The sequence below is a fragment of the Staurois parvus genome, unplaced genomic scaffold (assembly GCF_062004578.1).
Source record: "Staurois parvus isolate SC_StPar_1 unplaced genomic scaffold, SC_StPar_1.0 ptg000548l, whole genome shotgun sequence".
NCBI classification, from domain to species: Eukaryota; Metazoa; Chordata; class Amphibia; order Anura; family Ranidae; genus Staurois; species Staurois parvus.
This window is the reverse complement of record NW_028318344.1, coordinates 3774669-3787415: the sequence shown is the minus strand read 5'-3', so window position 1 is coordinate 3787415 and position 12747 is coordinate 3774669. Positions and strand designations below refer to the sequence as shown.

The following is a 12747-nucleotide window of genomic DNA, read 5'->3' as shown; positions in this document are numbered from 1 at the left end:
TTTTTGTTTTTTGCAGTTCTCATAACTGAGGTCCTCCAGCCCCCTTAGTAGTTTTGCTACCCTTTTTTGGACTTTGCAGTTTAAGGACATCCTTCATGAGGATTGTTGACCAAAACTCTACAGCATATTTGATATGTGGCTGAAACAGAGTTTTATAAAGTGGTTGAATTATTTTAGTTTTATTTATTCAGCAAATACCTGTTTTGTGTGCTAAGAGTCTGCTAGCCTTGCTTGTAGCAGTTTGGCATTGAGTGCAATTGCGGAGTCTGTGATCTACAAGGACCCCCAGATCCTTTCCTGCCTCTATTTCCCCCAGGGCTAATCTCCCCCCAGTGTGTAAATTGCATGCATATTTTTAGCTTCCAAGTGCATCACTTTAAATTTTTCAGTATTGAAAATCATCTGCCATTTAGCCCACTCCTCCATTTTAAAAGTTGCTATACCCTGTTGCAAGGTTATTACCCTGCTTAACTTTGTAGCATCAGCAAACACTGAGATTGAACCATTTATTCCAACCTCTATTTTATTTATGAACAAGTTAAAACCAATTGCTCCCAGGACAGAGCTCTGGGGCACACAACTCCAGACCATTAAAAAATATGCCATTAATTACTACTGTCTGGGTACACTGCTGTAACCAGTTTTCTATCCAGGTACATACAATATCAATCAATTCCAAAAGATCTTAATTTGTAAATTAATCACTTTGTGTGGTACTATATCAGATGCCTTAAGCTGGCCATACATGGATTGTAATTCTACCAGTTCAGTAGGGCCCAGCCAAATTTTGATCCATGTGTGGCCCCTGTGGTTGAACAGAAGTCAATCTACCACATGACTTCTGTTTAACCACCCTGTTGGTATTTTCTTTTCACTCCACCAGTGCTGCAGAAAATAGACTGCTGCTCTGATCTGTGTATTCCAAGGGTGGGGGAGTCTCTCCTCTGTCAGAATACAGTGACACACACCTGGAGGATTCCCCCATCCACATCGACATGTGGATTGGCAATTGGGTCAGTTTTTTTGTTTTAAAAAATTAATGGAAAAAAAAAACCCTGACCAATGTATGGCTAGTCTTAGTGAAGTGTAGGCCACATGCCTTTGTGTATCCATATTACAGCTCAGCTTCTCATAGAATGGTACAGAGTTGGATGACAAGAACAGATTTTTTTTTTTTTATATATAAATCAATATTGGTTACTACTGATACAGTTTTTGCTGGCAAATTCTTGGATGTGGTCTATTATTAGTTTATAATTGTTGTCATGTGGCTTAGATGGGGTTCTGAAAGAGACTGATTTTGCATGTGGTATGTGATGTACTCTGATAACTTGGTCTTTGGGTAAAATAAAACACATTCAATAGATGCACATTTCCCCATGTTTTGTCTTTAAACAACACGGGTATAGAGAAATACTTGTTAATCATGCCCAAACTCCAGTGTGTTCAGAATGTTGCCATTAGTGTTTTCAACCCTGCCTGGGTTTTCTCCTACTAGGCTACAGAACGCCTCCTATTTGTTATGAAGAGGAGGAGAATGTATATGTTTCTGTATCTCCGTAATTTTTTTTTTTTTTTTTTGTATTACCCTCTTCCATACCGGGCACTTTTACCCCCTTCCTGCCCAGGCCATTTTTCAGGTTTCAGCGCTCTCACACTTTGAATGACAATTGTGCGGTCATACAACATTGTACCCAAATTAAAATTTTATCATTTTCTTCACACAACTAGAGCTTTTTTTTGGTGGTATTTAATTACCACTAGGGTTTTTATTTTTTGCTAAATTAACAAAAAAAGACCGGAAATTTTGAAAAAAAAAAAAAACACGTTTTTTCTTCGTTTCGGTTATAGAAGTTTGCAAATAAATAATTGTTCATAAATTTAGGCCAAGATGTATTCTACTACATTTCTTTGGTGAAAAAAAAACAAATTAGGATGTATTTTTTTAGTTTGTAGGAATGTTATAGCGTTCACAAACTATGGGATATATCTGAATATTGATCAGTCCTGAAGTACTGACAGCCAATCTAATTTCTTGAAGTCCAAGAATGTCAGAACAGTACAGATATCCCCCAAATAACTTTTTTTTGCAAAGTAGACAATCCAACGTACTTCATAAGAGACACGGCAAGTTTTTTGAAGTTGTTGTATTTTTTTTGTCATTATTTTGGAAAATTAAAAAATTAAAAAAATTATTTTCACTATTTTTTTTTTTTTTTTACATACTGTCACCAGTGCAGTACAGCGTTGCCATATAACTGGCATGGCGGTGATCAGGGACACTGACTGGTGACAGTATGAAAAAAAAATATTATTTAATTTAATTTTTTTGTTTTGTTTTGTTTTGTTTTTTTCATATTTAACTATGACCAGAGAAGTACAATGTTAGCATAGTAACATTGTACTACTTTGGGGAAGTGATCAGTATTTTTTTTTTTTTTTTTACACAATTTGCTTATAGCAAAGAATTACTTTGCTATAAAGCATTTACCTGAATGACATCGATTCATTCAGGTTTTTTTTTTTTTCTTTTTGTGCTTAGCTGTGATTTGGCCACGGCTAATCACATGACACAGCTAGGCTGTGATTGGCCCAGCTTGTGCATGTGATCGCTGTGACCATTCACAGCTAGACACACTAGTATACAATGGATGGCATGAATGAAGCCATCCATTGTATACAACTGTCATGTGACCTGCTGTGATTGGTCATAGCAGGTCACATGGTACCTGCAACGGGGCCGGTACTCAAATCTGTCATCGGCCGTGTCCGAGGTACATGGCTGGTGACAGATTGCGCGGCTCTGCAGGCGTCCACCCGGAAAGGTGAGGGTTTTTTCCGGCCGCCATTCGGCCATAGGCAGGGAGGAAAATGGTTAAAATGTATGTTTGGCATTCCACTGTAAAATCCTAAACGTGGAATATTGGTCAGATGTTACTATGGTATACTGAAGTATAATTACAAGCATTTCATAAGTGCTTTTATTGACCATTACATTACATCTATGCAGAGTCAATATTTGCAGTGTTGACCCTTCTTTTTCATGACCTCTGCAATTTACCCTTGCATGCTGTCAATCAAATTCTGGGCAACATCTTGACTGATGGCAGCCTATTCTTGCAATAATGCTTGATGTTTGTCATAATTTGGGGGGGTTTTGTTCACCCGCCTCTTAGGGATTGACCATGTTCTCAATAAGATTAAGGATTGGGGAGTTTGCTGGCCATGGACCCAAAATTTAGATGTTTTGTTCCCCAAACCACTTATCATTTTTGCCTTTATCGTAAGGTGCTCCATCATGCCTGAAAAGTCATTGTTTGTCACCAAACTGTTCTTGGATGGTTGGGAGAATTTGCTCTTGGAGGATGTTTTTGTTTCATTCTTTATTCACGGCTGTGTTCTTGGGCAAAACTTGTGAGTGAGCCCACTCCCTTGGCTAAAAATCAACCCCACACGAGAATGGTCTCCTGATGCTTTACTGTTGGCATGACACAGGACTGATGGTAGTGCTCACCTTTTCTCCAGAAAAGTTTTTTTTTCTGGATGCCCCAGACAATCGGAAGGTGATTCATCAGAGAAAGACTTTACCCCAGTCCTCAGCAGTCCAGTCCCTGTACCATTGCATTATATCAGTCTGTCCCTAATGTTTTTCCTGGAGAGAAGTGGCTTTTTGGCTTCTTTGCTGCTCTTCTTGACACCAGGCCATCTTCCAAATGTTTTCGTCTCGTGCTTGCAGATGCACTCACACCTGCCTGCTGCCATTCCTGAGCAAGCTCTGCACTGGCGGTGCCCTGATTCCGCAGCTGAATCAACTTTAGGAGACTGTCCTTGCTGGATTTTCTTGGGTAAAAAAAAAACATATATGCTGAGGGCATGTGCCCTGCGTGCTCCCAGCACACGTCCGGTACTCACCAAAAGGTCCCAAGCTCCTTTTGTGATCGGGACCTTTCCCAATCATGTGACCACCGTGACAGTGAATCACGGCGGTCACATGACCCTAAAACCCCTCCCACCAAGGGGTTAAGCTCATTTTCATGGCAAAGAGGGACTTTAAGTCAGTTAATTGAAATTCACCTGATCACTCTTCATATCATTCTGGAGCATATGCAAATTGCCATCATAAAAACTAAGGCAGCAGACTTTGTGAAAATTATTTGTTTCATTCTTAAAACTTTTTAACCAGGGCTGTATAGTGGTGGGACCAGCCACAATGTACCCTGCAGCTTGGCAGGTGGCACCCAGCAGTAAGCGTGAGCTCCATTAGATACCTCCTTGCAGGATCTGTGTGATCATGACTACTTCTGGCCCTAAACCAGACTTTACGGCTGTTACTTTGCACTGGAGGCAGAACTGGGCAATATTTGGCCTGCCTCAGCACCTCCATAAGTTTTATGATAGCTGCTATCTTTCTACAGACTCATAACACTTCTCTGATAAAGTTTACTGCCAGTGATGCAGTCTGGAAAAAAAAGCTCTGTACAGATCTTTTACATTAGCAAAGTATTTGGCCAGAGAGGAAGCCAAAGCATCAGAACAGTATACAGCTGTTTATGGCTACATGATAACAATCAGCAGGTTTGAGAAACAGATTGGATGTGACAGCAGTGAGACACTCGAGCAGCATGTGTTATGTAAAAATCTTCCTAATAACGCAGACAAGCAGACATTTTATGGACATTTATTACTCCATACATGTGACTGCATAACAATTTTGTGCTTCAAAAGTTTACAATTTAGCATATTTAGAAAGATGGAGTAAGCCAGCTGTGAAAGAAAAATGCTTATGTACACTAAATTGTAACCACTGTGGATGTATTTAAAAGGTGTTTTATTTACAAATTAAATTTATTCTAAGAATACATAAGTGGGTAAATCTGAATTCTGGGAACAAATATATTTTAGATACTGTAATAGCAGCAAATTAAGATAGTCCTAGTAATATGTATATGGTGCTGCAAACCTGGCCACAAACAGAGCACTGGACTTTCAGAGAAACATGGCCACGGGCAAGTGAAGGGCTCCAGTTGTATCCCTGCCCTCTTCTTTTTTTTTTTTTTTTTTTTTCTTATTCACAAAAAGCCTTGTATGTTTTTCACAGATTACAAGGTGTTCTGTGACTGGAGAAGGAGAGATCATGTTGCATACCTACCCCTCCCCTCGCCTCTTTCCCTCCCCTCGCCTCTTTCCCTCCCCTCGCCTCTTTCCCTCCCCTCGCCTCTGTTGTGAATAGACAGAGAGGATGAGGGGTGGAGATTCTACTAGGGCTTTTTGGAGGTCTGCAAGTGATTTTTTTTTTTTCTTTATAAACAATTTTAAGATATTAGATGTTCTGTGTTTCACAATAAATGTTTTGGTTCATGTATACTGCATTATAATAAATATTTAACTTTCTCTCTCCAGCAAACTGCCTACCTGGGTACGAGGATTTGTACCAAAGATTTTCTACATCACTGAAAAGGCCTGGAACTATTATCCCTACACAGTCACAGGTATGTAAAATTATGTGCAAATCTAGGTTAAGTTGAGCCAGTTATATTTTAGATCACTCAAGGAACAGAACTTTGGTTTAGAATAGTCCAGGTTGCTGTCTTCCATTTTGGACTTTAGCCTAAAGCATACCTAAAGGCAAAACTTTCTTTTAGTTTTGAATAGAGTGGAGAGGGATTAGAACATCCATGAAGTTTTATTGTCTTTGTTCCCATTTGGGTGATTCACTCTCTCCTCTCTCCTGTTTACCATTATTGAAAGTGAAAATGGGGACAATAGTTCTGGTAACCTGGGGGCCCTAAGGAAGTCCCTTAATTTGCAGGGATATCCTTTCACTTCCTGTTTTGGCAATGGGACAGGAAGTGAAGGTAAATCTCCCCCAAAGGCAAAATACTGACAAGGGTTAAAACCCTCCATTACTGTATGGGGGGGGGGGGGGGGTTCCTACAGTTATACTTTAAGGTTGAACGCCAGGCAAATGGAATACACGTTTATCAGCATTTTACACACGTTGAGAGCTGCCAAAGGATTTGTATTTCTGCTCATCCAGTCTTGAGATTTACATGCTCTTCTGCACTGTTAGGCCCTATCTGGCAGAACAGAAGGTCCATTTATTATCTTTGCTGAAGTTAGACGGCACTCACAGGTCTTGTGCCTCCCCTAGTTTGTGCTTGGATGGTGAACGAAGAAGCAGCAAACTGATGAGCTACTCCTATCAGCATGTTCTCTGTTAGCACATGAGCACTGCAGCAAGTAGATTCTTGTGCTGCATCTGTCGCCTCTGGTCTGAACTCTGCTACATGGGGACTGCAAGAGACTGATACAAGGAAAGGATCAGTTACTTACACTGACTGCATTTAAAAAAATACATTGACAGATTTATTAATACGGAGCTGCATTAATTTGTGTCAGTTTTAAATTTGAAGCATGGAGTGTGAATGGCCCTGATCAAGTTTCCATGGGGGGGCACGTTGTGGACGGAGTAATATTCTGTGCCTACAGGGCCTTTACATCATATTACTGTGCTTTAGGGATGCTTTCAGTGAGCCCAGTATTTCTATGAAGGCAGATCATACCTGCAGATAAATGGGTATGTCAGGTACTTACTGATATCTGTGTAGCCAAATTCTTTCATACACCCAGTCTTTATTATCTGAGTGTTGTCACAGAAATTGATAGGAAATCCAAAAGATTAGTTGTCACTGGAGAGGGATTTTCTTCCACTAAGCTGAGTTTTTACTTCCTGGAACCCATCTGCCCTTAGCTCAGGCAGGAGGATGTGCTTGGCTAAGAAAGCCTCCTACAGATGAAAGGTAAAAATGGTTATGAAGACTTCAACGATGTATGATATAATTTGCCTAAGCCAGGAAGAAACTGAAGAAATCTGAAAAAAAAAAAAATAACTTGCCTACTTTTCTATTTACCGAGGCTTGTAGCATAAGAATTAAAGGCAGTTAATGTTTGAGAGGGTTTTTAGGGTTTAAGAGCCTATGATCAGTTGAATTAATTCTCCATCACTTTTAATATTTTTGGCTAGATTTGAGAAGTCACATTGTAGAGCAGTTGTGTGTTGCACTTCTGGTTTATTATGATGTCCCTGCAAAATAATTGGCAATCACTGACCCTTTGCATTTGATGTTGCCTGATTTGTCATATTGGTGTCTGAATTGGCAGGTAATAGGTGGAATCATGTGGTACTACTGGGTGTGTAGTAATTCACCTGTGTTTACCACTGCATAGTCGGTCAAGTTTGTGTTCAACTTCAGCACTCCGTTGCCAAAATAATGTGATTGTTAAAGCTGTTTAAAGTTTGTATCCATTCTGATGTAATATGTAAACAAATAACAAAGCCTTGGGCTAGGTGAACTCATCCATGGTGTGATTGTGTCTTCAATGCCATGTGAGCCACAACCTTTCAACATCCTTTCAAGATGACAATCATTCTAAAAGTAAAAGCCTCAAAATATCTGGTGTGGCTCATATTTATGACCTCAGACGTTTAGCTGTGTTGATGCTCTCAACTGAGCAAAACCTTTAAATGTATTACCTTTCTGTGAGATCTTTCTCTCTCGCTATTATATTATATATATTATATTATGCAGGATTTATATAGCGCCAACAGTTTGCTCAGCGCTTTACAATATTATATATATATATATATCTTCCTTCCTTTAGTTAGGAGCTGCATTGTTTATAATGTATATAAATCCAGTATTGTGCTTATGGATAGAATCTTACTGCAAATTGACCATATACAGTTGCAAGAAAAAGTATGTGAACCCCTTGGGATTACGTGGCGTTTTGCATGATTTGGGCATAAAATGTGATCTGAACGTCATCTAAGTCACAACAATAGAAGAACACAGTCTGCTAAACATAATACTACACAAACATTAGATGTTGCCATGGTTTAATTGCATGCAGTTTTTTATGGTTTTACACTGTAGGATGTCCGTTTTTGTTGTTTCTGTTTGCATGCTGATACTTGCTTTACTGTGTGGGAGGAGAGGAGGAATTTTGAAACACAGCGGATTACTGATTGCAGTATAGAGCTGATGACGTAGGCTCTACCATGTGATTAGCTGATCACATGTAAACAAGAAATGCCAGTTATAAGCAGTCATCTTCTCACGCTGACAGGGCTCTGATTATTAGTGCAGCCCCATCATTGGCGCCAATCGGTGTCCATGATTTCCACAAAATCAGTGCCCATCAGAGCGGTCTTTCACTGCCCATTAGTAATGCCTGTTAATGGCCATCATTGCCATATATCAGTGCCAATCAGTGATGCCAGTCAATGCCTATCAGTATAGTCTATCAGTACCCCTCAGTGCTGCCTACCAGTGCAACCTCATCAGCGCACATCAGTGAAGGAGAAAAATTACTTATTTACAAAATTTTATAACCGGAACTAAGAAAAAAAACTTGTTTTTTTTAGTTTATTTAGCAAAAAAATAAAAACCCCAGTGGTGATTATATACCACCAAAAGAAAGCTCTATCTATCTAAAAAAAAAAAAAAAAAATTGGTTTGGGTACAGTGTTGCATGACTGCGCTTGTCATTCAAAGTGTCACAGCGCTGAAAGCTGAAAATTTTGGCCTGGGCAGGAAGGGGGTGAAAGTGCCTGGTAGGCACTGGTAGGCATCTTAAACCATCTGTGAAAGCACAAAGTGACAAGTTCCAACAGGACACAACATGGATCATGATGCCTCCACAGAGTTTGTTTTTTTGTGTTTTTCTGCACTCACTGGTAAGTTGTCTGTGGAAGGTTTGAGCATTGAGGAAAAAGGATCAGTGAGGGACACCACAAGAGGCAGGAAAGTCTCAGGGGAGGAATGTAAATCCTTTGTTGGAAGTAGCAGCACAGGAAGAGTCCCTAATTATAAATATATCCTAAATGGAATTAATGTTGTATCCTTGATCTTTATTAGAACTGGGTCTCTCCTGTTTTTAACTAGACACAACTCCAGAATCCTTTTGTAGAATCTGTTTAAAACCTCACTGTATCCTCGTTCACATTCTTTAAAAATATTTTACATTTGGTGCATGAAGAACCGACGGACAGGAGGAGCAGTAGTGACCAAACCTTTTATTTGTAGCAGGTCCAAGCATTACTGTCAGATCAACCCATTGTATTAAGATTGGATCTGGTCTTTGTTCCTCTTGCTGAATCTTTAGATGCAGTGTTTGTCTGAATGGAGAGATCTAATGTATAGGATGCAGGGATATTCTTGGATTTTTTGGAACATTTGGAGCTTTCCTAGAGCGAGTATCTATGGGTTACATTAAACATAGAAAGCCCTATATTTTTGGGGTCCTTCATTTTTAAATTTTTTGTTGAGGGATGTATAGCTTTCTGTGTTTTGCTGATTCATTTATCTATTTACTACGCTTTATGTAGCAAACAGTTATGCTAGGGTTGGCTTTTCCAGTTTGCCTCGCTGTTGTAGGCCTTAGCTTCTTGCTCTGTGTTTCAAGTTCCCCATTAGGTTTGCCTGGGGGAAATAGTGCAGAATATGGTATGACCACAGTTTGTTGTGAAATTCTCCATTAGGCCTTCCAGGGTGTGATGTTTGTAGGGGTGGTTTACATGTTGCCTGATGGAAAGTTAAAATGATATCCACTTTCCCATGAGGTCTGTTTGTCTCTTGGCTTGGACTACTCCTTTGGATAGTTTTAATTGGATGTGTAAGAATGTGTGGTTGTTAGTGACTGGCCTTTTGTCTGTCAGCTCTATACCCAAGAACTGAGCAATCGCATAACCATAGGTCACCCAGTTCTCGGTCAGCTTTGAGCAGAGAGCAGTGACAGTCACCACTACCTGCTCTGCTCCTCCGGCAGAGCACGAAGGTAGGTCATAGATTATACTTGCCAACAGTCACGAGTTGCCGGGGACAGTCCTGAATGTTTTACCAATGTCCCACTAGAAGCTCGTCCCAGGCAGAATCACAAATTTTTGGAGCGGTCATGGACAGCTGACATGGACCGCATAGACACACCCAGACCACTCCCCTACTCCACCTCTAGGAAGTTAGGTGGTTCTTTCCTCATAACATGATTGGCCAGCATTAGTGAGTGGGCATGGCCAGCCGAGGGTGACCATGCCAGCCCACCTTCAGCCGATCACTTCCGGCAGCATGTGAGGAAGCCGTGGAGGCAGCGGACAGCATGGACACAATGTCAGAGCGGCTGCGGACTGGCCAGATGCCGCTCAATATTGTAGCTGGGGGGGTTGTGGGGAGCAGTATGTCGGAGCATGCTGTGATATTTATGGTGATGCATGCTATAATGTTTTATGGAGGAACCCAAGAAAATCTCTAACCACACCCCTTTAAGCCATGCCCAACATTTATAGTAGTTTAGGCCACACCCACTTTTTGGTGCAACGCCATATTTTTGCCAAGCCACACCCACAATTGATGGCCCCCACCCCTACTTTACATATCACTCTGCCTACATCGGCTTTTTGGACATGCAATAAAAAAGTGTCCCTAAAAATGTTTTTGAAATGCTGGCAACTATGCATAGATTATACAATTTTCTGCTTGCAGGAAAGAAAATCACTCGATTTACTCACCCAATTCTCCATCAACCCAGAGATAGCAGAATCCCTCCTGCTGAGCTATTGTGTTCTCACAGCGAGGGGAACACCATGATTATTGCTAACAGCTGTAGCCACTGGCAATTTCATGCTGAAAAATCTGTCATTTGTCACAATTAACCTGCCCACAAATGGATCAAATCTTGGCTGGTTCAGCAGGGATTTTATCCATCTATGGTTAGATTAAGAGTCAGACACAGCTGTCAATCGAACAGCTGGGTGGATCATGACCATATTTATTTATTTCAGGTACTTATTTAGCGCCGTCAATTTATGCAGCGCTTTACATATATATTGTACATTCACATCAGTCCCTAACCTTCAAGGGGTGTACAATCTAAGGTCCCTAAGTCACATTCATACATACACATACTAGGGCCAATTTAGACAGGATCCAATTAACTTACCAGCATGTCTTTGGATTGTGGGAGGGAAACCGGAGTACCCAGAGGAAATCCACACAGGCACAGGGAGAACATGCAAACTCCAGGCAGGTGGTGCTGTGGTTGGCATTCAAACCAGCGACCCAAGTACTGCCAGGCAGAAGTGCTAACCATTTATCCACTGTGCAGCCATATGGCTGGGATCCTTCCAGAGCCTGGAGTGCTTTGTAACGTCAGCGGACAGTGGGCTTTAGCCTGCTGTCAGCTGATTCTGGGTTACAGGAGTGCAAATCTAAATGCACTCCTGAGACCCAGAAGAGAAGTAGTGCCAAAATAAGCTTTGACCATACTTCTCTTTTTAATAATCGCATTAGCTATATTAACTTGTGTAAAAGATTTAAGGGCTGGTTCACACTATAGAAACTCAGTCCAGATGCGTTCTGGATGCTTTTTGTATGCACATTTTTGGTGCATTTTTTACACATTCCGGTGTGTTTTTTTTATGCATTCCAGTTAATTTTTTCCCTTTTTTTTTTTTCTTCCATTTAACTAGGGATATGTGCGTTTTTGCATGTTCCAGTGCCTTTTTGATGCGTTTTTACTGTGTTCCAGTACAGTTCTTTGCAGAAAAAATGCAGCCTTATACTTTTTTTTTTTACTTCCTGCACCTGGAACACACTGGAACTTCAAGCACTGATGTGAGCTGTGACATTGACAACCATATAACCTATTTTCTGTGCGTTTTGGATGTAGAAAACACACAACTGAAATGCATGTAGTGTGAACCAGGCCTATAGGTCTTTGGTATACTGGAGAATAAACTGCGTAATTTTGTGCAATTATGCTACTTTGTTTATGCACAAAGCATTGCACATAAAAGTGGATTGCAGTGCGCTTTATTGCAAGATCTAGGACCAATTTGGTCAGAATCTTGATACTTGTAGGAGTGAACCCTGGGAACCTGGAGAGAGCTCTCTATGCAGCTGGCGTAGATGACAGAAATTGAACCTTAGCTTGGCAAGAAAGGAATGACAGCTTAGATGCCTGATCAAAACCTTCTGAAAAAAGGAATAGGATTTGGATAGACTTTCCTTTTTATTTATTTATTTTAAACCGTATTTAATTTGTATTTGGTCAATGCTTCAAATTTGAGGGTTTTTTTCTCCTTTTTATAGAATTTGCACAATCCTGATTTCTCATTTGTTGTCACCAACATGAGTCACCCACCACTGAGGACAGTCAATATGCTGTCACTTTAATAACAAGGTGTCTCCAGTGATTGCCTGCCTAAAAGCTTAGATCAAGCAGGTGTACCATGCCCAGAAAGCAAGGGAGGTTGACTGAAGCTTGTCATTGAACTGGCTTGGAGTAAATAAAGAAATGTTTGCAAGACTGTCATTTGAATAAGAATCAACATGAGGGAGAATTTTATTCACACAAGGCTTTTTGAAAGAGTTTATTTATAGAGAACGCAGCATGTTCTTTGGGAGCATACAAGCATAAGCCCACATTTTCAGCCTGGAAATTTTAAATTAAAGCCTAGTATGACTCAACCAATATAAAATATATTAATATTACTGAGATCTCTGTTTTAATTTTAAATTTAAAAATGCAAATCACAGAAAATATGCTTTCATAAACATTTTCTGGGTGCTAGAAATTCACTCCCCACTAAAGTGTATTTGAAATCGCCATACATTTAAACAACTCATGCACAAGATTTTGTAAACGAAGTCCAGGTAGTTTGAAGGGAATCTTTCCTGAGAAAACAGGGGC

General features: G+C 40.2%; 1 protein-coding gene across 1 annotated transcript in view; it reads left to right on the top strand.

The window, feature by feature from the left end:
• LOC149451132 (cytoplasmic phosphatidylinositol transfer protein 1-like) overlaps positions 1 to 12747 on the top strand; it is a 160745-nt gene that overhangs the window by 98525 nt on the left and 49473 nt on the right. Inside the window, exon 3 of the mRNA XM_089690970.1 lies at positions 5401 to 5489. Within this exon, the coding sequence (XP_089547096.1) occupies positions 5401 to 5489 (89 nt within the window). The remainder of the gene's footprint in view (positions 1 to 5400; positions 5490 to 12747) is intronic.